The sequence below is a fragment of the Vulpes vulpes genome, chromosome 10, assembly GCF_048418805.1.
Source record: "Vulpes vulpes isolate BD-2025 chromosome 10, VulVul3, whole genome shotgun sequence".
NCBI classification, from domain to species: domain Eukaryota; kingdom Metazoa; phylum Chordata; class Mammalia; order Carnivora; family Canidae; genus Vulpes; species Vulpes vulpes.
The window spans coordinates 54,225,783-54,250,420 of record NC_132789.1 but is presented as its reverse complement, the minus strand read 5'-3'; the positions used below and the strand labels follow the sequence as shown (position 1 = coordinate 54,250,420).

Below are 24,638 nucleotides of genomic sequence, written 5' to 3'. Positions count from 1 at the left end.
TCAACACCTTGTACATCTTACACTTACACAATGACATAAATTATATGTCAAAAAAGCTGGGAGAGGGGCGCCTGGGTGGCTCAGTGGTTAAGTGTCTGCCTTCAGCTCAGTTCATGATCCCAGCCAGGGTCCTGGGATCGAGCCCTGCATCAGTCTCCCTGCTCAGCGGGGAGCCTGCCTCTTCCTCTCCCCCCTGCTTGTGCACTCATGCTCTTGCTCTCTCTCTCTCTCTGTCAAATAAATAAATGGAAGCTTAAAAAAAAAAAGCTGGGAGAAAAGAAAGAAGAGACTGATAACCCTGTAGAAAAATGAGCAAAAGATAGGAACAAAAGTAAAAGTAAGAGCTGTAGATGACCTCTTTCTATATATAACGATGTGCAGTTTCACTTACAATAAAACAAATACAAATTAAAACAACACAGATACTTTCTCCTATCAGCCAAGCAGAATTGAAATGTTTGGCAGTGTGCTCTCATACTGTTGCTGGTGGGCACTGCGACACAGCACCATCCCCACAGAGGGTAATCTGGCAATATGGAGCAAAATTACTTATTGCATTTTCCCTTTGACCTGACTGACCCACTTCAAGGAATCCATTCCAAAGATAAATTGGCAAAGAGAAAAGACATATACATGAAGTTATTCATTGTAACTGCTGTTGGTAGAACCCACTTTACAAAAGGCTGCCTCAACCCAGGGGACTAACTGAATAATATTATCAAGTCTGTAATTCTATATGCTGCTGCGGAGTGTTCATCACAATATATTATAGGGCAAAAAAAACACAAAAAAACAACAACCCAAACCCTCAGTAGGCAAAACAGTATATATAATAGGCTATCATTTTATCGAATAAAGAAGGGAATAGTAAAATACACTATTCACACACACGTGTGTTATGATAAATGCTTACATCAAAAAAAATGACAAAGGAAGGATAAAATAAAAATGAATTCATTATAGGAATAATACTAATCTGAATAAAATAAAAATAAAGTGAGTTTAATAATAAAATATAAATACTACATGGGAATAGAAGCAACAGGAGCCAGACACAGAGATAAATGTTAGACTCCTCTGAATATATCTTGTTTTGTGAATTTAGTTTTGGCACTGTGTAAGGTTTTATATCATCGTAAAACAAAATTAAATTAAAGTGAAGTATAAGCAACCCCTTAAAAGCAAAATTGAACAAATGAACTTAACTATGTATCATTGGTGAATTAAACTCAGCAGAATTATTTCAAGTGGCAAAAGCAAAGTCATTTGTCTGTACTTCTCTAGTAGGGCATACTTGAAGCAGAAAGAATTGTAAAGAAACTTTAAATTATTTTTAGTAATGATAGTGTTAGTAATGTTATTCTGAAACTACTATATTTTCTACATGTACCTGTATGTGTGTATGTATTAAAGCAAATAAGCAATTGTGTTAATGTCACTATAAACAAGAATGTCTACTTAATTGAAAACAGATACAAATATAAAATAAAGGAAGTTTGGATAGATGACTTTTATGGCATATGAATTCTATCTCAGTGAAGCTATTAAACAAGAGAAAGAAAGTACAAATCTTGTCATCCTGAATTTGGACTGGAATACTAGTATAAATGCATGATGCACTTTTTCTTCAAAAAATTATTTCCTGGCTTTGTCCCCCTGAAAAAGTCTGGGGAAAATGACTAACCCTAGCAACTGAGTGACCTAGCCATTGAGAAGGTGGTCTCTAAATACCATTTCCAGTGAAAAGGAACCAGGGTTCCTTGGAAAATGACCAATTCCAGGTAGGAGGCAAGAAATGTACAGGACATGGGAATCCCTGGGTGGCTCAGCGGTTTGGCATCTGCCTTCAGCCCAGGGCATGATCCTGGAGTCCTGGGATCGAGTCCCACACCGGGCTCCCTGCATGGAGCCTGCTTCTCCCTCTGCCTGTGTCTCTGCCTCTCTCTCTGTGTATGTCTTTCATGAATAAATGCATAAGGTCTTTAAATAAAAAATGTACAGGACAGCATACGTGGGTGGCTCAAGGGCTGAGTGTCTGTCTTCGGCTCAGAGCGTGATCCCGGGGTCCTGGGATCGAGTCCCACATTGGGCACCCTGCAGGGAGCCTGCTTCTCCCTCTGCCTGTGTCTCTGCCTCTCATTCAAACATTTATCATGAATAAATAAAATGTGATTCTTCTTTTTACTTTTTTAAAAGTGATTTTTTTAAGTGATTCTTTTTTTTCTTCTTTTTTTTAAGGTTTTTATTTATTCATTCATGATAGACAGAGAGAGGCAGAGACATAGGCAGAGGGAGAAGCAGGCTCCATGAAGGGAGCCCGACATGGGACTGGATCCTGGGTTTCCAGGATCACACCCTGGGCTGAAGGAGGCGCCAAACCACTGAGCCACCCAAGATGCCCGAATAAATAAAAATCTTTAAAAAAAGAAGAAGAAGAATCACTTTTAAAAATTAGATTTTATTTATTTATTCATGATAGAGAGAGAGAGGCAGAGACACAGGCAGAGAGAGAAGCAGGCTCCATCCAGGGAGCCCAATGCGGGACTCGATTCCAGAACCCTGGGATCATGCCCTGAGCTGAAGGCAGACACTCAGCCCTTGAGCCACCCAGGCGTCCCAAATAAAATCTGAAAGAAGAGGAAGGAGAAAGAAAGAAAGAAAGAAAGAAAGAGAGAGAGAGAGAGAGAGAGAGAGAGAGAGAAAGAAAAGAAAGAAAGAAAGAAAGAAAGAAAAAAGGAAAGAAGGAAAGAAAGAAAAAGAGAAAGGAAAGGAAAGGAAGAAGGAAGGAAGGAAAGAAAGAAAGAGAAAGAAAGAAAGAAAGAAAGAAAGAAAGAAAGAAAGAAAGAAAGAAAGAAAAGAAAGAAAGAAAGAAAGAAAGAAAGAAAGAAAAGAGAGAAAGAAAGAAAAATGTACAGGATGAACTTGGGACATCTTTACATACTGGGCAGCAAGGCTTTTTTCTCATATTATTGGGGTGTGTCGTCAAATGGATTCAAGAGCCAAGATGAAAAGGCCAAAGAGAGAAGAAGAATGAGGAGGAAACCTATTTATTTATTTATTTATTTATTTTTAAGAATTTATTTATGTATTCATGAGAGACACAGAGAGGCAGAGACACAGGCAGAGGGAGAGGCAGGCTCCATGCAGGGAGCTGGATGTGGGACTCGATCCCGGGACTCGATCCCGGGACTCCAGGATCACGCCCTGGGCTGAAGGCAGACGCCAAACCGCTGAGCCACCCAGGGATCCCCAAATCTATCGATTTAAAAGAGACTAGAGACAAGCCCAATTCAGTGTGTGGATCATGCTTTCATTCTGATCTAAATAACCAACTATTAAAAGAAGCAACAACAGCAAACAGTAATGAGAAATCTGAAACTATTTGTTGCTATTAAGAAATTGTAGTGTTGGGATCCCTGGGTGGCGCAGCGGTTTGGCGCCTGCCTTTGGCCCAGGGCGCGATCCTGGAGACCCGGGATCGAATCCCACGTCAGGCTCCCGGTGCATGGAGCCTACTTCTCCCTCTGCCTGTGTCTCTGCCTCTCTCTCTCTCTCTCTCTGTATGACTATTATAAATAAATAATAAAATAAAATTTAAAAAAAGAAATTGTAGTGTTTTAGGTGTGATAATGGTTTTAAGAGGAGTTGTTTAGGTGTGGTTATGGTTTTTAAGGTTGGCCTTATCTTTTAGAAACTAATACTAAAGTATTTCATGGATGAAATGGCAGGATCTCTGGGAGTTTCCAAAATAATACAGAAAGAGAATAGAGGGAGTACAAGAGAAACAAAATTGACCATGACCACTGATTCTGCATCTGGGTAACACGTCCATCCATGAAGGTTCACTGTTTTCTCTTTTCAACTTTTGTGCATGTTTGAAATCTCCCATAATACAAAGTTTTAAAAATATATCCCCAGGAGGAAAAAAGAATACCCTTTGCACAAAGGTGCACCCAACAAGCAGAAAGAAATGTTAGAGGAGGCTGGCTCCATCTGTCAAAGAATAAAGAAGGTCTACAAAATAAGCAACTGAAACATGAAGACCCAATAAAAGAACAAGGTGAAAAGGACAATGTTTAAAACCAGATAATAAAAATAAATAAATGAGTTCTATACTGGAGGCAAAGGTTTTTAAGAAATGCTTATCAGACTCCTGTAAATGCTTTTTGCCAGGATCTCTCCCACGATTTTTTTTTTCTTTTTTTTCTCCTTACTTACTGACTTCATCACCTCTAGCTGCTGTAACGAACTACCATAGGCTGGGCTTCTCAACAACAGAAATGTATTTTCTCACAGTTCTGGAGGCCAAACTCTGAGATCATGGTACCAGTGTGGTCAGGTCCTGGTGAGAGTGTCTTCAGGTTCAGATGACTGGCTTCTCCTTGTATCCTCCTACGGTGGAAGGAGAGCTGGTTAGCTCTCTGGCCTCTTCTTATAAGAGCACTAACCCCACTCATGAAGACTACCGTCATGACCCAGTGACCTCCCAAAGGTCCCTACCAGCAAACACTATCATGTTGGGGATGAAATTTCAGCATATGAATTTGAGGGATCACAGGCATTCAACGTGTAACACTAATATTGGAACTTAACGCTTTTTCTTGGTCCTATTTTCACTTGTGTGTCCTTGTACATTCAATCATTGGGAGTCAACTTGGGTCAGTTACCAGCAGCTTACTGTTTTTGTTGTTTGATCTAGTCTTTGTGTGTTAGGAGAAAGTTGCGTCCATTTGCATAGCAATGTTCTCATTATTATAAAGTGAATGAAGAGTCTACAGAGCTCAGTGCAGATATATACACAAACACAATCCTTTGTGTTTTAGGATTATGAGTATTTTTTATTTACTTGTGTTTGTGTGTACACCCCTTAGTATTTTTTCCCCCAAATTAACACTTATTACAAGCTACACCAAAAATAAGGTTTTTTCTTTAAGATTTTATTTATTCATGAGAGACACACTCAGAGAGAGAGAGAGAGAGAGAGGCAGAGACACAGGCAGAAAGAGAAGCAGGCTCCATGCAGGGAGCCTGATGTGGGATGCGATCCTAGGTCTCCAGGATCACGCCCTGGGCCGAAGGCAAGTGCCAAACTGCTGAGCCACCCAGGGATCCCCAATAAGGAGTTTTTTTAAAGTAAAAATTAATGTAATGAACTTTCTCATCAACTGAAAAACACAGGGAAAGGAGAAGAAAAGGAAAAAAAAATATGTTGAGAATGTTTGGCCAGATCTTAAGAGATTTTATTAGCATATAACATCCAGTACATATTGGGAAGCAGATAAAATCCTGTCCAGGTCTGGCTGAGAGACTTTGTAAACATTTTTCATCAGCTCAGTCCTGACACAAGAGGAAAGGTTCTTGGTGTGGGCTTATCCAGGGACCGGTTTCCTTTGCTGGTACACCTAAGCTGTGGCCAGCATCCTCAGCGCCTCTGGAAAACATCAAATATATTAATGTACTTAGATTTGTTATACCAGGTATGAGAAACATGCGTGACCCCCGTACACAGAAGGGAAGCGTGCTAACTCCTAAGTCCAAAGGAGGGCTGCTCGGCGGGGAGTGGCCTCTATGCTATCAGGTATTGACAACTTCTTCCCAACCGTGAGTGATGGGAGAGGGAGCAGGACTGCAAGTTTTCTGCCTCCTTCAAGTTCCCTTCAAAATCTAATAATATTATTCCTCCTGGGTAGGGTGATTATAATGGTTAGTGGGATGGAAATGAGAAGGGTTTGCTTGAGTCGGAGTACATTCAGAGGGCTCAGTTCTAGGTCCAGGGCTTGGAGGCCTCTCTTCCCATCTTCAGGTTTTCAGTGGCTGATTCAGGTTGAGTTAGAAATGCAGAGACGGAGCCAAGGCCTAGGCCTCCGCACCTTCCTCCTTGGCCAGCAAGGCCCCAACCAGGCTCCTCAGAAGAGTCAACACACAGTAGACTATCAGGTGCTGGCCATCTTCAGGGCCTCCAGGGTTCCTGAAAAGGCCTCAAAACCAGGATACCAGGTTCCATGCGAGGCTCGTTGTCCGAGCATCCCTGAAGAGCTTGCCTCCTGTTGCTCTCCCCTCAGTCCTCACTGCCTTCTCTGTCCCTTCTTACTTGCCAAAGCCTGCACCTCGGCCTGCCCACGCCCTGGCTTTCCCCGGAAAAGTGAAACTTTCTTTTCCCTTCTCAACTCAGCATCTCCGTGCAAGATACCCCCTCCCTTTATTCACATACCCCTCCCTCAGCTCCTGAGGAGGGTAGCATTCTCTCATCCTTGTCTCTGCCAGGCTCCTATCCGTGTGAGGCCTCCTCTCAGGCCTGCCTCCCAGGCACAGGATGCTCCGGGTTTTTTCTTCTCTACCAAACATCTGCTCCAGTGGCTGTTCTTCTTCCCACTGTGGCCGTGAATTCTCCTTCCTCCTCATGCTGGGTGGCCACCTCCCAGAATTCTCTCCAAAACTCTATTCCCAGGCACCAGCTTTCTTTGGGTCTCTTTCTCACCTGGCCAGCGTGTTGTCTCCAGGTTCCCAGACTGCAGGCACAGTGTGGGCAGCGGTGGCTGTGGGTATGTGCCTAGGTCGCCTGCCAGAGAGCTTGCAGTGTGCAACTCCATCCGGGCCGAGTGGGAGCTTGCCTCTCCACCCCTGTAGTTGGCCGCGGAGGGACCGGCCAGACCTGCCCCTTCAACTCAGGCTCCACTGGACAAGATGGGTCAGATGCCGCAGCTTCCCGCAGACCAAGGGTAGGGAGGGCATGCTGGACTGTGAAGGTGCTCCCAGCAGATCCACTGCCCACACAGATGTACTGAGGAGCCCATCTGAACTCCATCTTGTTGTATTTGGGGATCCTCAACAGCCCTATTTTATTCCAGGTTCTCCAAGCCAGCACCCATGTTCCTGGATGACTCTTTCCGCAAGTGGGCTAGGATTCGGGAGTTTGTGCCGCCTTTTGGGATCAAAGGTCAAGGTAGGTTGGGAACCCTGGCCCACTCTGTATTAACATGTCATCCCTCAGCCTGTGTCCCTGCACTCAGGGCAAGGCTATACCCTCAGAAGTCCCCATGCTGGGGATCCACCCCTCTCCTTCTCTCTTCCACCTTCCTTTCTTCTAAACTTCAATGGACTGTTTGTTTACTCAGAGCCCACCACTCGGCCAGAGCCAGGCACACAACAGTGGAGCGGACAACACAGTCCTGTGCCTTAAAAAAGCTCCAGTCTAAAAAAAAAAGAAAAAAAGCTCCAGTCTAGTAGAGACACAGATACTTAGAGTGCAAGACAGTAAGGGCTCTGACACAGAAAGAGCACAATGAGATCACAGGATGCCAGGGACATCCGTGCTGGAGTATCCCTGAGAAGACAGAGGCCATCCCCCACAAAGACTCCAGGCTCCTCCATCACCTCCTCCTTACCCCGGTCCCCCCTCCAGTCCTTTCCTACCCTGTCCAAGGCTCACCTGTCCCTTGTGCCCTCAGGACTGTCCCCTTCCATTGCCTTAGGGACCTTGGCCATGCAGCTCCCTCCTGACTGAAGACTTTCTAGCCCTGACAGTTTGACAGTTCTGTTGTCAAGTTCCTGCATGGTAGGGATTGGGCCTTATGGTCAGACACTGAAGGATCAGATCTCAGTACTACTTCTTTACTAGCTGTGACCTTGGACAAGTTCCTTAACCTGCCTGTGCTTTAGTGTCTTCATCAGTTACATGGGGGAAAATAATCCCATTGTATTAGGTTGTGGCCAGACTTACATAAGAGCACTGTTGAAGAGGTGATATCATTTGGCCAGGGGACTCAAACATACCTGAATTTGCCACTTAGTCAGTCCACCCCTCCCTGAAAAGAAGACAGTGACCAGCAAAAGGACACTCAAGAATAGAAATTTCAATCTCAGATCCCCAAGGACAAATCTAATGGGTAGAACTCCTTTTTACTGGGCACAGGTGTCTCAGCAGCCTACTCTTTTCCTAAATCCTCACTCTGATCCTGTTAAACTATGAAGGCCTGAGAAGGCTGGTACACAGCCCATTGGCCAGCAAGAGGAGAGCACCTACTAATTCATACTCTTTCTGCTAAAGTCCCCTCCTAGGAAACAAAAACCCAAGCCATATCCTTGACTTTGGCCAATTAGTAGCAATATTGCTTTTTTGTTAGAGGTGAATGGGAGGTGGGAAAAGGAGGGGGTCTGTGGCCCCATCTTGTAAAAAAAAAATCACAGGGTTGTTTCTTTTAAGTTGGGAGTCAGTGTTTCTTTGCGTGGAATATTTCAGTCATATAAAAAAGAATGAAGACGAAAACCGTGAGCAACTACGTATTGTGTCGCCAGCTTAAGGAATAAAACAGGAGATACAATCAAAGCTGTGTGGCCTTTCCCATTCCCTGCCCCTCCTTCTCAGGAGACCATTGGCCTGGTTGGGGGGGTTACTATTACAAAGCCTGTTTAATCTATGTCTGTGACATATTTATATGTCCATTGAAAATAAGGCATTGTTTTTGCATGTTTTTACATTTTACAAATAATATTATATGTATACATATGTATATGTGTGTGTGTTTCAAATTAATTTTTTTTGCTTATGCTTTTCAGGATTATCTGTATTAGTACATGTGGCCCAAGGTCACTTTTTTATTTGTTTTTACTGCTGCATAGTACTCTGGGTTCCACATTTAATCTGTCTTCCTTTGGTGAACATTTAGCTTGCCTCCAGCATTTTGCTATTATGAACAGCTCCACAGCGAACCTTCTTGCACAAGTTTCCTTAAACAAATGTGGGAACATTCAGATGCTATCTGCCTAGGAGGAGACTTGCAAGATCTTAGTCTGTGCACATCCACATCTCTGCTCAGTGTTACTAAGATGCTCTCCACTATGGTTGCACTGATTTCCTTACTTTTACCTCTAGATCTCTACGTATATTATCTTTTTATCTTCCCAATGACTCTGCCAGAATAGGAATTACCATCTTTACTTGAAAGATGGGGAACTAAAACGCAAAGAAAGTACATGATTTATCTAAGGTCACGGAGCTCTGAGGTAGCACAGCTAGGATTGACTCCAAAGCCAGTATCTTTACACGTTATATTACAATGTTCTCCTTATACCTGAGTTTGAAAGAAGAGTAAGTCACCATAGGCAAAGCCTGAGGCCAAGAAGTAGGAGGTCTGGCTAATGGTCACAGATCTGAGAACACAGAGGTCCTGGGCCCTTGCTGAGGGCTGCCTGAGTGGAGTGCAGGTGGGCAGATCCCAGGCCTTGGGTTGGAGAGCGAAGGAGGCAGAGACAGGTGGGCAAGGCCAAGATTGAAGATGAGCAGTGCTAGAGGGGGAAGTGAGGGGAAGCTGGTATCAGAAAGTGGCAAAGGGGTCTGACTCGGGAACTGGTGGGCCCACTTGAGCTCTTCATCATTGCTGGCCTCCTCACTCGCTCTCTGGTGTCTCCTCACTGGGGGCACGGAGGCGAGCCGAGCATGGTCTCTCTCCCTGAGCAGGGACAGGCCGGGGATCCGTGTTCTGGGGCCTGACCACAAGCCTCCAGAAGCCAGAGGAGGCATCCCAGGAAGGGCTGGGGAGCCCTGGAGGAGAAAGCGCACGTCCATGCTGGAACTGGTTCCAGGCAGAGCCGAGTGCACCAGCCGGTTCCCCTGCCTGCATCTCGTTCCTCAGGGAGAAAGCTGGGCCAGTGGCCCAGCCCAACCTTGTGCCAGAGCTCCCTCTCCCCACCCTCACCTCCATCTGCACCCTACATGGGAGCATGTGCCTCCTGAACGTCATCCGCAAACACTTCATGGGGATGCCCGTGACCCTCTAACAGTAACCTCCCTCCTCTGTCCACAGACAATCTGATCAAAGCCATCTTGTCAGTCACCAAAGAGTACCGCCTGACCCCTGCCTTGGACAGGTGAGCTGCTCCCTACCCACCCTCCCGCCCCTCAGCTGCCTGGCATGCACAGAGGTGCCGAGGCCCTGCCGGCTTAGCGTGGACACGAGCACATTCTCCAGCATGTCCACGGACGTGCACACACAGCACACATGCTGGGGTGGTGAGCAGATCAGTGGGGCCATCCGGTGCTGGCCTGCACCCCCTGGACCATCAGCACTTGGCAAGGTGTTTCAGTCCTCAGCCAGCAGAGGTCGGAGGGTAAGGACAGGCCAGGCACTGGGCTGAGATCAGCCCAGCCGTGGGGCTGAAGGACAGGGTGGAGGAGGCAGCTGAGGGGGCAGGGCTTACACGCAGGAGGCAGTGACAGCTGAGGAGCCCATGGCCCCTGGGTGCGGGAAGCCCCAGGTGGGAGAAGCAAAATAAGTAGGGCTCTCTGGTGGCTAATGGGAGCCTGGGGGCTTCTGAGCTGAATATAAATAAGCCCACCCTTGGGTCCTGGAGCCTCCAGGCCTGTCCTCTCTGCTTCCCTCTCTGGCACAGCCTTCAAATCAGCCCACTTTGCCCTCTTTCTTGAACTCCACTAACTCTTGGGGAGCCTTGAGCCTAGAATGCCGTCTTACCAGAGGCCCCTTCCTCACCACCCCAGAACTAATGTCCTTGCCCCTTCCACAGCCACACTTTCGTGGAGAATCTCTGGGACTAGGGTTGTCCAAGAGTCCCAAGTGGCCCAGCTACCACAGTATGGCTTTGGCCTCAGAATGCTGCCCGAAGCCCATTGGTCTTCCCCCATCCCAGCCTGCATCTGGCCAAAGGCATGAGGTCATGGGCCCAAGGGGTAGGGAGAAGGAGCCCTGGTGGATAGCTCTCCAGAGGTCTCTGCCTCTCTCCCCTCAGCCTCAGCTGCCGCCGCTGCATCATCGTGGGCAACGGAGGTGTCCTAGCCAACAAGTCTCTGGGGTCACGAATTGATGACTATGACATTGTGGTCAGGTGAGCTCCCCAAACAGCAGTGCCTCAGGCACCTGAGAATCCTGGCCCGAACCCTCGTCCCTGAATCCACTGAGAACTGTCTGTCCATCTGGCTAGTCGGACTGGAGGTCATCAGAAGCCTAGAGAAGAACCCTGGTCGGAGGGCTGTAGAAAGCTAGGTGGCTCCAGGTGACCTGTTGGCTTCAGGTGACCTGGCTCCCTATTCTCTGCACCTGGGGAATTCTGGGGTCAGAGTGGCTCCCCAAACACAAGCCCACAGACTACACGCAGCGAGCCCAGGGCAGGCTCTGACTGGGCCTGCTCTCTGTAGACTGAACTCCGCACCAGTGAAAGGCTTTGAGAAGGACGTGGGCAGCAAAACTACACTGCGCATCACCTACCCTGAGGGCGCCATGCAGCGGCCCGAGCAATATGAACGCGATTCTCTATTTGTCCTTGCTGGCTTCAAGTGGCAGGACTTCAAGTGGTTGAAGTACATCGTCTACAAGGAGAGAGTGGTGAGCTCCCCATGCACCAGCTCCTTCCCCTCTTGCCCTGTCCTTGCCTGGCTTCCAGGTCAGCCCCTTCCCCTGAACCCCACAAAGAACCAGTAGGAACCTTTCAAAAGAAGCATTAATGACCCAAAGCTGAAAGACACCCAAACTCAGACCAAGGGACAGAGAGGCCAGGGGATGCCAGGGGGCACTGGTGTGGACTCCGGGAGCTGCTAAGCCTGATACCTGCCACCTGCCCGGATGCCCAGAGTGCAAGGTCTCTTTCAGCCTTCCCTAGCCAGACCATGGGTGTCTCCCAGCAGCCCCTGCAGGCCCTTCCCTGGCCTCAGGTCCCCCTGGAAGGACTGCTTTTATCTGGCTAGCCCCAGCTTCACTCCTACTCTTCCTCCTCCCCTGCCCTGACCTTGTAGTGCCCCCCACTCTGAGCCCCTTACCCTCTGTGAAGACTCTCTGACTCTAATGTGGGTCCACCCTCATTCCCAGCCCCGGGGAGGAAGGCCTTATCTGGACCCTGGCCCATCCCACAGGGATAACAGACCTCTCTGAGCTTGAGGGGTCCCATTCCCCAGCCCATAAATCCTAGCCTCTCCCCTACTTTTATAATTTTACCGCTGACCTGCCGCGGGATCCCCAGCTGCCACCGAAAAGGGGTTCCACTCCAGGAATGATCAGATTCTGTACTCCTTGTTCTAGGCGGGCAAGGGCCTGGGCCTGTTTCTCTAGGGACGTTGTGTGGCCAAGTGACCTAGGTGACTGCTCCTTGGTAGGCCACCCACTGAGTCCCCTCCTGTTCTCTTCTTCTCAGCTCTGGGCCCGCAGGGATACCTGCCAATCTGTCTGGGCCCATCCCCCTCTCCCCTCCACCAGCTGTCACTAGCCACCCCAGGGGAGGGGTCCTGCAGAGTTCAGGCCATTCTTCTTCCAATACCCGAGCCTCCTACTGGAGGAGAATGATGACAGACAGCCTCTGGCGACAGTGAGAAGCTAATTGTTCTTTCTGGAGGTTTCCAGGCGAGTTTGGGGGTGGGAGCAGCTTAACCTGCCTGTGGGGGTCTCAGTGCAATTTGGTTTAAATCCACAGCCCTTTCCCAAGAAATGCCAAGTGCAGGCAGTGTCACGTAGGTAGCAAGCGAGAGAGAAGACAGAAGGCAGGTCCAGAAGTGCAGGTAGGTGGGACAGCGGGGAAGGGGAACCCACCCAGAGCCAAGCTGAACGTGGCAGCCAGGCTCCACCAGGCCCAGCCTGGCTCCCCACAGGGGAGGAAAAGGGTTGGCTTTGGCCAGCTCCAGTTGCAAGAAGGCCCACTGCCCGTGCAAACCAGGGAGAGAATGGGGGCTGGGGGAGCACCCCTCTGTTTTTAGAACCACGGCCTGAATACTAGTGTCCTCAGGGTCCTTCTTTTTGCCTTGAAGGCAACAGAACTGGGACCACAGGTAGACACTTCTCAGGGCAAAAGGGAGGGAATTGGATCTGCCTTGATGACCTCTGGGGAGCCTGAGGGCTGTTTCCTCCCCCTGGCCTCTTGCCCACCTGCCCGTCCCCTCCTGGCACGTCCTCTCCTCTGCGCACAGACACCTGTCAGAGGAGCTTCTGGAAGGCAGGGCCCTGCTCCCATTGGCTTTTTTTTAAACCCCTCAATGCCCGGTCATCATAAATGATCTGGACTTGGCTCAAACACCAGATCCTGCTTCCTGCTGAGCAGACTGGGATCAAACAGACAGGCCAAGGGGGTGGGTCAGGACAGCCAGGTGGTTGTCATCATAGGTTCCCTCCAAGAACACCAAGGTCAGTTCACTCAAGGCTCTTAGAGTTCATCCAAGGAAATCAGGAAAGAAGGCAAAAAAGGAGGACAGCCAGGTAGCGTCAGGAGACTCACTGTGCTCCAGCCATTCAGGAAGCAGACAGCAGGGCCTCACTATTCCCAGGAAGACTCCAAGGCGCTCCCACCTGGCCTGGCCTTGGCTGCAGGCTGACCGAAGGTACCGGAGCAGTTGGGATGAGGAAGTGTGGGCTGTGCTCGGGCACACGCTCACGCGTGTGGATGTCTGTCTCGGCCTGGCCATGCCCAGCGTTGTAGGACCAGCCTCGTGTTAGGGAGAACTCATTCCCAGGGTTCGTAGAGGTAAGTGAGGAGAGAGAGGGGACAAGGAGGACTCCTTTGAAGTTCCACAAGCCTTCCCTGGCCCCCAAGTCAGAGATAGCTCAGGCCTTTAGAGTGAGCTGCTGGAGGAGAGCCAGCAATGCCTCCCCAACTGTAGCCATCTCTGGTGATCCAGGAAGCCTCTCCTTTAGAACCCTTCCCTACCCCAAGTCCAGGGCTGATGCTCTGTTTCACTTCTCTGGCATCTGAGACCCAGGTAAATGTGGGGAAGGCCCTTCCTCTCTGGTGCCAACCACAGGCTGGTCCTGCTCCTACAGTGATGTTTCCAACCGTGCAGCCTCTTGGCTGCTGGGGAGCTCTCTGTACCTGCCCAGAGGCTTACCTGTAGAATTCCAGCAGGCAGGAGGCAGCTCTGTGTTTGGGAGCCAAGGCCTGGCTGAGCAGGGCTGGAAAGGTTACTGGGCCTCACTCACGGCTGCCACCTGCCACTGGCTATTGTGAACAGTTGCCCACTGGGTGTAACTTTCTGGTACCCACGAGCCTTGATGGGATCTGGAAAGGGGAAAGATGGGACAGGAAGACTGAACAACCCAAAAGACAGCTGGTGCTAAAGCCAGCCATACTTCCTTCATCCATATGGAGGCTCTTGTCACCATTTGTGGCCATTTGGTTCCCCGATCACTGGACAGCTGCACAGATAACTCCAAACAAGTTACTCAAAGGCTCGTTGTCTCCCAGCCCCCAGGAGCCCTGTGCTAGGCAGCAAGCTTGGGGGAGTTCCCAGCAGGCCATGTGTGCTGGGGGCAGCTCAGAGGAGCACCAGTGGACTGCCAAGGTTGGGGGTGGAGGTGTATGGAAGTCCACGGTGGGCCAGGGCAGCCTCCAGTTCTCGTGGAATCCTCGGAGGCACATCCCACTTCATATCGCCACACACGCACTCATTTGCCAGGCGTCAGTGAGGTGTCCCAGGTGCTGGCACTGTGCTGCTCTTGACTCATTCCTGTCCCCAAGTGTCTCACAGTCTAGTGGCAGTGATGGTCCCGAAACTAGAGCTATAATGCAGCGTGGTAGGTGCTGTGGCTGAGCATCCTCCTCCTGGTGTTTGCTGAAGGCTGAAGATGCTCCATCCTGGAGAGGACGGGACACGTGAGAGACAGGGCTTCCCGTGCAGCCACTCAGGCCCTGTTCCTCCCACCTCTGCCAGCCTCCCCTCGCCATGCCCCAGGATGCCTGGTAACCCAGAAGGGAGCAGCCTTCCTAGACCTCTTAGCTACCTCCTCCTCTTCCTCCTCCTCCTCCCACCTCGTCCTCACTACGGAAACTGGGAGGCTGGCCTCGCTGCAGGGCCCCTGACTAGCTGTCAGTTCTATGAGGCCCTGAGATGTGGCCTGGGCTGGGGGACAGGAGAAGACGGGCTACGGTGGGCAGCCCCTGGACAACCTTGACACAGGCCTGACTCCCAGTGGTAGCTCAAGGCCTTCGGGAAGGAGGGAGGGGCATAAGGCTGCTGGGACTCTGCATTCAAGCGCGAGCGCACTGGGCCCCAACTTTGGGAAGACAGCATGGTTTAGGAGGAGAAAGCAGATCAGGCCTTGGAATCATGTGGACTTGGGTTTATATTTTTAAAGATTTTATTTATTTATTCATGAGAAAGACAGAGGGAGAGAGATCGAGACATAGGCAGAGGGAGAAGCAGGCTCCATGCTGGAAGCCCGTTGTGGGACTCGATTCCCAGACTCTGGGATCACACCCTGAGCCAAAGGCAGATGCTTAACCGCTGAGCCACCTGGGCGTCCCTGGACTTGGGTTTAAATGGAGGCGGTCACTTGCTGGCTGAGTTACCTTGGGCAAATTACCCAGGCCCCTTAGATTTAGTCTCTTTCGTTTTACACATCATTCGGGGTTGTTTTAAAAATTAAAGCACGTGCAATATACAAGCACCTGGCGTGGTAAGCGCTGTCGGTGGCAATGACTAATGCTGTTTATTTTATGATTACTGTTGTAATTGGTGGTGGTGCTGTTAGAACAGCCCAGTTGCACTAGGCAATGAAGGATCGTCTGTCTATGCTGTAGGGTCTGACCCAGAAGGTGACCTAAAACAGGAATCAGAGGCTAGGCCCAGAGGAAGGAGACTTGAGGCCTCCTGAGAGAGACAGCAGGGGTGGGCTAATAGCCCGGGGAGTCCCCAGGACACACAGGGCCACCAGGTCCCTGTATGTGAGGCCTTGTTGAAGATTTTATTTATTCATGAGAGACACAGAGAGAGGCAGAGACACAGGCAGAGGGAGAAGCAGGCTTCCTGCAGGGAGCCCGATGGGGGACTCGATCCAGAACCCTAGGATCACGCCCTGAGCTGAAGGCAGACGCTCAACCCTGAGCCATCCAGATGCCCCAGCACCTTACCAGCATCTGGATGCTGCTCGCCAGCCTGTGTCCTGTCCCTGGCCATTGCTCCTCTCAGAACCTACCCACCATGGTCTGCAGTTCTGCGTGACGCCCCCTCCTCCACCCCTGTTCTAAGCAGAAGTCTCACACCCCGCTCCCCAGGGAAGATCCAGGTCAGCAGCAGTCAGCAGCTCTGGCCTTCCAGGCTCCCCCCTCCCGACTTGGCTGCAGCCCCGTCCATCCCGCTTCCGTCCTCACCGTCCTCCCTGTGCCTCCCGCCCAAGCTCGCTCTTCTCTCAGGCTGCGGACACCATCTTCTCCTGCCTCCTGCCTCCTGCGGACACCATCTTCTCCTGCCTCCTCAGGGACGGTCTGTCTTCTCACCTCTTCCTGGATCCTCCTCTCACGGACGTGATTTCGATCGGGTCTCTCTCGCCTTACAAACAGAAGCCCTCTTTACTTTGTGTTCCTCCCTCTCCTTCCCTCCTTCTCCAGGTGTCTGGAAAGAGTGATCACCTGTCCCTGACTCATCTCTCCATCTTTCCCTTCTCTTCTCTTGATTCCAAGTCCAGCGGGCTCAACCTCTTCCTCTCTCTCGGGAACACCTTGTTGGCCGACCCCCAGGGAGCACTGAACCGGGCTCAGGGCTGCGTAGCGGGGACAGCCCGTGGTCTTCTGAGCTCCTGCCTAAACACCCAGGGGGCCGTGCTTGACTCCCCCTCTCCTTCACCCTCCGTATTCATCCAGTCTCCAAATCTGGGATTCGCACCTTTAAAAATGCCTTGCGTGCACTGTGTCAGCAGCTTCCTAGCCCCCTGCCTGCAGTCCATGCTCCACCTCTGTATCCAAAAGAATCCTCCCCAGGGGTGTCCGTCTGGTTGGTTCCTTCTGCCTAACGCTTCCCACGGCCTACACGTCTCACGCCCACAGCGTGGGCCTCACCTGGAAACGTGTCAGAAATGCATTTGGGCTCCATCTTTGGCCTCATGAGAAAGTCTGGGGCCGGCCCAACAGCCTGTTGTAATGATGCCCCCAGGAGGTCTGGACACAGGCTCAGCTGTGGTAAAACCAGGCTCCGCGACCTGGCCCCTGCCAACCCCAGCCCCTTCCTTGTCCTCGCCCCCTCTTTCTTGCACCCAACATACACCCTCCGCTCTGGTTGTGGCGGAATAGGTATCCTGTTTCCCGCCCTCACACCGGAACACTCCTCCCTCTGTCCTACACGAGGGTTTACGTCCCTCTCAGCTCTTACAAGGCCCTGGCGGACAGGGACAGTGGCATTTGTCTCTCTAGGCCTATCACCTCCAGCAGCGTCTTTAACAAAAGTCAGCCACCCACAAACGAATAGATACGTGTGGAAACTGAGGCCCAGAGTAGGGCAGGAAGCTCTGGTAGAGCCAGGATTCCAACCCAGGTCTTCCAGCCCCTCAGTCAGGGCTCTTTCCTCTCAGCCGGGCTGCCTCCCTCTTTCATGGCCCTGGGAGGCCGTTCTTTTAGATCCAGACCCCGGCTCTCCTCTTGCCTCCCCTGGGCGTCTTTTCCCTCAGCCACGTTTGATCTTCCTTCTGCGGGTCAAGATCACTGTCCTCGATGAAGAGGTTAGAACTGCCCCATCTCCCTGGCGCCCTTCCTCTTGGAGTTGTCCGTTAGCCTCACGAAGCTATTTCTGTTCGCCGCTTTTTCCAAATACAGTGTTCAAAAAGGTTTTCTCACTCTCTCCTCATAGCGCACATCAAGGTAAATCCCAAACGGGCTAAAAAGTAAAAATATTCCCAAAAAAATACGACCAAAGGGAACCTTAAAGTGAGTAGAACAGAAATCAGATCCCTGGAGGGAAAAGAACTTTCAAGGGATAGGCGTGCTAGGAGAGCTCAGATTAATAACATATGAAAATTTATACTGAATTGACAACAACGAAAAGACGGGAGATAGCACAAAACCTTGAAAAGTGTGTTTGGGAAAGACGACAGATCACTGGTGTTTGTTACGGAAGTTGACAAGAAAGCCAGTAGGACCCGAGCAGAGAGAAGGGCAGGAGACCGAACAGATCACACAGGAAGAACTACAACTGGGAACAACACAAATATGCTCAACTTTGCAGCAGAGAAAATTCGTGTGAAGGCAACAGGATGCCTTTATCACCTGCCACATCTTTAAAGAATGTGTTTAAAATCATAATATGTGGGATCCCTGGGTGGCTCAGTGGTTGAGCGTCTGCCTTCAACTCAGGGCATGATCCCGGGGTCCTGGGATCAAGTCCCGCATCGGGCTTCCTGCGTGGAGCCTGCTTCTCCCTCTGCCTGTGTCTCTGCCTCTCTCGGTGTGTCTCATGAATAAATAAAATCTTTTTAAAAAGATTAAAATAAAATCATAATACGTGATTCTGGCAAGAGGGCAGTGACAGGTGCTCTCAGAGGCTACTGGTCACAGTGTAAATGGGGACAAGATTTTTGGCAAGGAAATGACATTTGGCACCCATAGGACAAATCCAAATATCACACAAAGATTATTATTATGGTGTTATTTATAATGGCCAAACCCAAATATCACCTGAGGGGTTTATTGTGCAAAGTATAGTTCAGTGACACGAAGGAGTGTGAAGCAGCAGTGCGGCGACCCCACAGCCGGGGTGGGCGCTTGGGCCAGCTGCTGTCACAGCCACATACCACCCAACCCCCAGCCCGTGCTCCTCCGGCGTGAGCCAGATCCGCAAGGCAGCGCTGGATTCTGCGTTGGGCACAGATGGTTCCTCTGCCTCGGCCCATATCTCTGAGTTTCCTCCTCTGTACACTGGGGATTCGAAAAGCTTCCCTGAGTGGCTCCCTGTCACACTGCCCTCAGGAGGGAGCGAGACAGTGCACATGGCAACACTGGGCACACCGTGCTCTTCCTGCGATCACTGACAATCACCGCAGTGAGAGTCAGCCAGGCCGGGGCTCAGGGATGAGTGTGTCAGGGAGGGCAAGAGGGCCTGGGCACAGGGCAAGTGCCACCTGGCCGGAAAAGGTCCCGCCACTCCCATTTCTTCTTGGTGTCCAAGACACTTAAATAAACTCAGGACCCTACCCAGCTGCCTGCCCTGGCCTCTTGTAGGTGCTAGATGAAGTTTGGGGCACAGAGAGGAGCACTGGTAACCAGCGTGGTATATTTGGTGAATTAAAAATAATCCAGTGTGACTGGTATGAGTGCAGTAGTGCCCTTAGACCTGGCTGAGAGGGTGCCTGGCTCTCCTCTAGCCACATTGTTTGCTCTGGTGTGAAAAAGAATATGCAGGCAAGAGGGAGATGCCCACGTGGGCCCATCCCCACTGGGTAGACTGTCACCAGCTCCTAGAGACCTCAGGATTTCTTGTGTTAGCGGTGGTGCCAAGTCCACTTCCATCCTCCTGAAGACACTGTATACCTCGCTGTGTAGACCAAGGAGGGCTGTTTGCAGAGGCTGGGAGCAGAAGGCGGATGTGCGGGCTGGGGAGTCCGCTCATGTGTGCACAGCACTTCTCATGGTGTGGGGTGGGAGCTGGAGTGGGGAGGGAAGGGAGGCAGGCTGGGGCTGGCTCTCCTGACACCACCACAGCCTGGCACAGATCTGCAGGAGTCCGGGTTCTAAATTCAAACCTGGGTTTCCAGGTGGTTTTTCAAGGGAGAATAGAATATATCTTATTGAACAGCTTGAGGTCTTGATCTGTAACTTTCAAATATTTAGGATCTAAAATTCAGAAGTGTGGTATGTGGGTTTCCGTTTGTAATTTTGTCTCTGGCTCACAAGCATTGGGGGTGGCTTGTGTGGATGTATGGGCAAGGGTTGCAGGTGAGGCTGGGTAGACAGGGGACAGACGGTAAAGGGTCTGGTAATGGGTCCCTAGAAAAGGGTCACATCAAGGAGCTTGGACTTCATCCTGAGGTAGAAATAATAGCAAAGGCCAGCGAGCTGACTTGTTGCCAAACACTGCATGCAGGACTTACATGTCATAGCACAAAACCACTATGCAGGAGGAACTATTCTTATTTTCCTTATTTTTTTAAAGGGATAAGTTCACTTTTATTTATTTACTTATTTTAAAGATTTTATTTATTCATTTGAGAGAGAGAGCACAAGCAGGAGGAGGAGCAGAGGGAGCTGGATCTCAGGACCCCAGGATCATGACCTGAGCCAAAGGCAGATGCTTAACCAACTGAGCCACCCATTTTCCTTATTTTGTAGATGAGGATAAGGTGACGTACAAGGGGCAAATAACGTGGTTGGGACACAGAGTTGGTAGTTAGGGTGTCAGGGTTCAAAGACAGACCTATGGAATCATGGAGGCAACCCAGGCCGCCAGCCAGGGTGGGTGGACAGAGAGCTTGAAGGTGGGAGGCATATGGTTGTGTGATGGATCTGCCCAGAAGCCAAAGGTTTGGTAGTTGCTTAGTTCCTGGGGGTGAGGGAGAGGGGAAGGGTCAAGGGAGATGGAGGACTCACGCCTGGGCTGTTGGGGAAGAATGATGGTGGTGGATCCTTCGGGAAAATAGATTGGATAAGAAAACAATCCTCCTGGGCCTTGGTTTCTTTAGCAGGAGACCGGACCAGATGCTGTTCAATGTCTCTTTTTGTGTGATTGAAATCCGTGCTTTGAGGGTTGTTGGTTGTCCGAGATATTAAAGAATATATTTATATATAACAAGCACGCAGGTATTTGGTTGATCCAGGGTACTCATTAGCTCTGAAATATTTGCAACTATAAATAGCCTTCTTTTTGAGCTCATTTTTTTTTGTAAGAAAGGGAGGGGGAAGGGCAGAGGGAATGAGAGAGAGAGAGAGAGAGAGAGAGAGAGAATCTTAGGCAGATCCCACAAGCCTAGTTTGGAGCCCAATGCAGGGCTCGATCTCACGACCCTGAGTTCATGACCTGATCCAAAATCAAGAGCTGGACCCTGGGGCACCTTGGGTGGTTCAGTCAGTTGAGAATCTGCCTTCGGCCCAGGTCATGATCCCAGGGTCCTGGGATGGAGCCCCGCATCAGGCACTCTGCTATGCAGGGAGCCTGCTTCTCCCTCTCCCTCTGCCTGCACTCCCCCTGCTTGTGCCCACTCTGTCAAATAAATTAATTAAAAAAAAAAAAGAGTTGAACACTTAACGGCAGACTGAGCCTCCCAGGTGCCCCTAGGGCTCTTCATTTTGCTTATATGGTTCTGTTAGTGTGTCACCATGCCCTTCCATTTTATGTGCCATGCACATGAATGTTTTTGGATATGTCTCCTTTGTATATAACTTAAATAAGTATAGCAGATATTTTAAACCTCTCTCTGGCTCTTTCTCGCATTATAATAACCCTAACCCTACCATATAGTGAGGTATTTGGATACAACCCCATCTTTTCCATTGCATTTCAGATTCCTTTTTTTTTTTTTTTTTTTTTTGCATTTCAGATTCCTGTTGGCTTAGGAAAACAAAAACAAAAACCAGACCTACACTCTTAATTACCCTGCCAAGCTGTCTCAGTCGGCTGTGGAAAGCCACTGAACATTTTAGTCCTGAGAGTGTGCAGATCTGATTTGCATAGGAAAGTGAAGGAATTGGAAGGGGAGTTGGGAGGCCTGGTGGCTGTTGGGGTGACCCCCAGGGAGAGGTGGTGGCCTGTCCCAAGGCTGCAGCAGCAGGGAGCAGGAGGGAGATCGCCTGCCCTGCTCTGGGCCACAGAAAGCCAGCCCACAGTGAGTCCCTCTACTCCCAGACATCTCACCTCCTCTGGGAGGGGAGGAGACCCTGCAAAGGCAAACAGCAGGGGCTCGGCTGGGGAGGCGCTTTCTTCCCAGAAGCTTTCCCCACTGCTCTTGGCTGTTCTGAAGAGCAGGGCACACTGATGAGCTGGGTCCAGACTTGACTGAGGCAGGGACATTCCTGGAGGGGGAGGGACTAGACAAGGAATGCAGCCCACAGCTGGCCGTGGGGAGAGGTTTGACCATTCTGGGGCCAGTGTCATGGGCTGGCTCTATGGGCCTCTGGGTTGTGTCCTGTGGGGCAAGGAAATGAGCCGTGAGAGGCCCCAGGGCCAAATTTGGGTAGGCCCTCAGGGACATGGCTGTATTCTGGTGGCGGGCTTGGCAGTGTCACCCAGCCAGGGACAGCTCCAACGCCCACTGCCCTCCTGTAGGGAACCACAGGGCAAAGCGTCCCCCCATCCATTTGAACATCTGTGTGTCTGTGCACTGCCTGTGTGGCATCCAGCACTGCCGACCACACCCTCTACTTCACTCTCCACTTCTGTGACCCTGGTTCACAGTCCTAGGAGATCAGACTTAGGGGGCCTGTGCTGTGTGCCGACGGGCCGGGCCTCTGGGATAGCCCTCCCAGCCCTCTGCCAGAGGGTCCTGTCATCCCCGTTATGCACGAGGAAGTTGAGGCTTAAAGAGATTACTCCTCTACCCCAGGTCACACACGTGTGGAATCAGGACGTGAACCTCAGTTTTGTGGACTCCAGGGCTCCGCTACTCTACCGCATTCCCTATCTCTCCCCTGGTTCCTGCCAGTCCCCCCACCTCCAACCCGGGCACCGCTGCTTCCACCTGCCCCATCAGTAGAGCTGGTTACAGGGTTCTCTTCCCTTCTTACCCAATACCGAGATTCTTTTTTTTTTTTTCCCTTTCCAAGGGTTTTTTTTTTTCTTTTAAATTTTGTTTATTCATGAGAGACACAGAGAGAGGCAGAGACATAGGCAGAGGGAGAAGTGGGCTCCCATTGGGGAGCCCAATGTGGGACTCGATCCCAGGACCTGGGATCATGACCTGAGCCAAAGGCAGATGCTCAACCACTGAGCCGTCCCCCTTATTAAATAAGTCTTTACTTAAATTCAGTTAGTTAACATACAGTGTCTATTTAGTTTCCAGTGTAGAATTTAGTGGTGCAGCGCTTCCCTATAACACCTGGTGCTCATCACAAGTGCCCTCCTTTAAGCCCCATCACCTAGTTCGCCCATCCTGATAGCAGAGATTTTTTTTTTTTTTTCACAAGAGACAGGGGGGTGGGGCAGGGACACAGGCAGAGGGAGAAGCAGGCTCCATGCTGGGATCCTGACATGGGACTCCATCCCAGATCTCCAGGATCAGGCCCTGGACTGAAGGCGGCGCTAAACTGCTGGGCCATCGGAGCTGCCCCGATAGCAGAGATTCTTAATCAGAAGTCAGCAGAGCCCTTGGCTTCGGGGATCCTGCGACCCTCCGCAGTGGTATGCAAAATATCATGTGTAGGGTCTTCTGAGAAGAGAAGCCATAGCTTTTATTTTAGGAGCTAGGCTGGGGTTTTGTTGGTACTTGATATTTTTATGGCTGGGGAAACCCCGAAATGCCCCAAATCATATTTTGGTCTTACTCCTCCTTTCCCTGAAATTCCTGAGGAGTCTCTGCCTCAGGACAGTGACAGATGGGAAGAATAAAATATAGAGTCACGGAATTGTTCAGTGTGCCAGTTCCCAGCGCTCTCGTACAGGGCTCTCTGGGACTCGAGACCCAAGCACAGGGCTCCTTTCCCCGGAGGCCGGTAGCAGAGGCTGGGCCCATGCTGCGTGGAAGCAGGAAGTTAAAAAGAGGGGTGTGTGTGGGTGTGAGAGAGAAAGACTTCTTGCCTTATCCCAGTAAATGTGACACACGCAGTACCCTCGTACCTAAATGGCCAGATCAGCTGCTTCTCCTCCCCACTGAACCTTTGTCAGAATCTCACAGAGGGTTTGAGCTAATAAGCCAATTTCCAACAGTTTCGCATAGTGGTCACATACGGGACTTCAGACGTTGTTTCAGAGAGGACATCTCGTGTCATGGAGAGAACCAGATTCTGAGATTGGACCAGCCAGATTCTCCCCTAGCCTCTCGGATCCCCAGGGCCCTCTGTGAAATGGGATATGGGGCACCTACCAGGTGACCCCAACTCACCTCAGAGCTGCTGGAGGGAAGAGGGGAGGTCCCATTCATCCTTAACCCCAGGCCCTAGAATTCCTAAGGCAGGAACGGTAGTGACGGTAGTCCATTGACCATCTTGGCATCATGGCACTCAAGTTTGATTATTGGCCCAGCCACTTGCGTGACCTTGATTGAGCATATTGCCTCATCTTAGAGTCTGTACCTATGAAGTGGTTGAAAGTGGAGGACATAGAAATCAAGTAATGTTTCTGAAAACTAGCCAGGAGCCTTGCACACCCTTAGCTGTGCCCCTCCGCCTTCTGCTCTTCAGGTGTGGGGGGCAGGCATGGGCAGGAACCCTAGGTGGGGAACTGTTGAGGCCTGCCAGGCTCCGCAGAAGGGACAGGGGCCTGGCACAGGCTGGCACCTGCATTCCTTTCAGTCCACACCTGGCCTTCTCAGGAGGGGCTCCTCCCCAGGTCTGCATAAGATCTCAGCCATCCCTGCCCTTCCCTTTCCTACTGGGTCCTATTGTCCCTGCCTTAGGGCCTGTGGAAATCTGAGAAGAGGAATTGAAAAAAGCAGATGACCAGTAAGCCAGGGTGGGCTGGAGAGACCAAAAATCCAATGTGGATTCCCGGGTTTCTGGTTTGGAAGATGGGGTGGATAGTAGAAGAGAGAGGACAAATAGTAAAAGAGAGAGAAGAGCATATAGATAGTAGAAGAGGGACAGAACAGATCTGGGGAAACCAGAAACCATGTCTAGCAACAGCAGATGGTTAACTAAGCTATGATATATCCTGGTGACACGGTTCTTAGAAAACATTTTTTAATTAAATAAATAAATACAAATTTAAAAAATTTTTTTTGGTTAAGATTTTCTTTATTTATTCCTGAGAGACACACAGAGAGAGGCAGAGACATAGGCAGAGGAGAAGCAGGCTCCATGCA

The 24,638-nt window shown here is 50.3% G+C and overlaps 1 protein-coding gene across 9 annotated transcripts in view; it reads left to right on the top strand.

Annotated features, from left to right (window-relative positions):
* Positions 1 to 24,638, top strand: part of ST3GAL3 (ST3 beta-galactoside alpha-2,3-sialyltransferase 3) — a 198,327-nt gene that overhangs the window by 164,865 nt on the left and 8,824 nt on the right. For all 9 annotated transcript variants that reach the window (XM_072724229.1, XM_072724227.1, XM_072724231.1 and 6 more), the window contains 4 exons: positions 6,849 to 6,943; positions 9,804 to 9,867; positions 10,744 to 10,839; positions 11,150 to 11,336. In XM_072724229.1, coding sequence (XP_072580330.1) covers positions 6,849 to 6,943; positions 9,804 to 9,867; positions 10,744 to 10,839; positions 11,150 to 11,336 — 442 coding nt within the window. The remainder of the gene's footprint in view (positions 1 to 6,848; positions 6,944 to 9,803; positions 9,868 to 10,743; positions 10,840 to 11,149; positions 11,337 to 24,638) is intronic.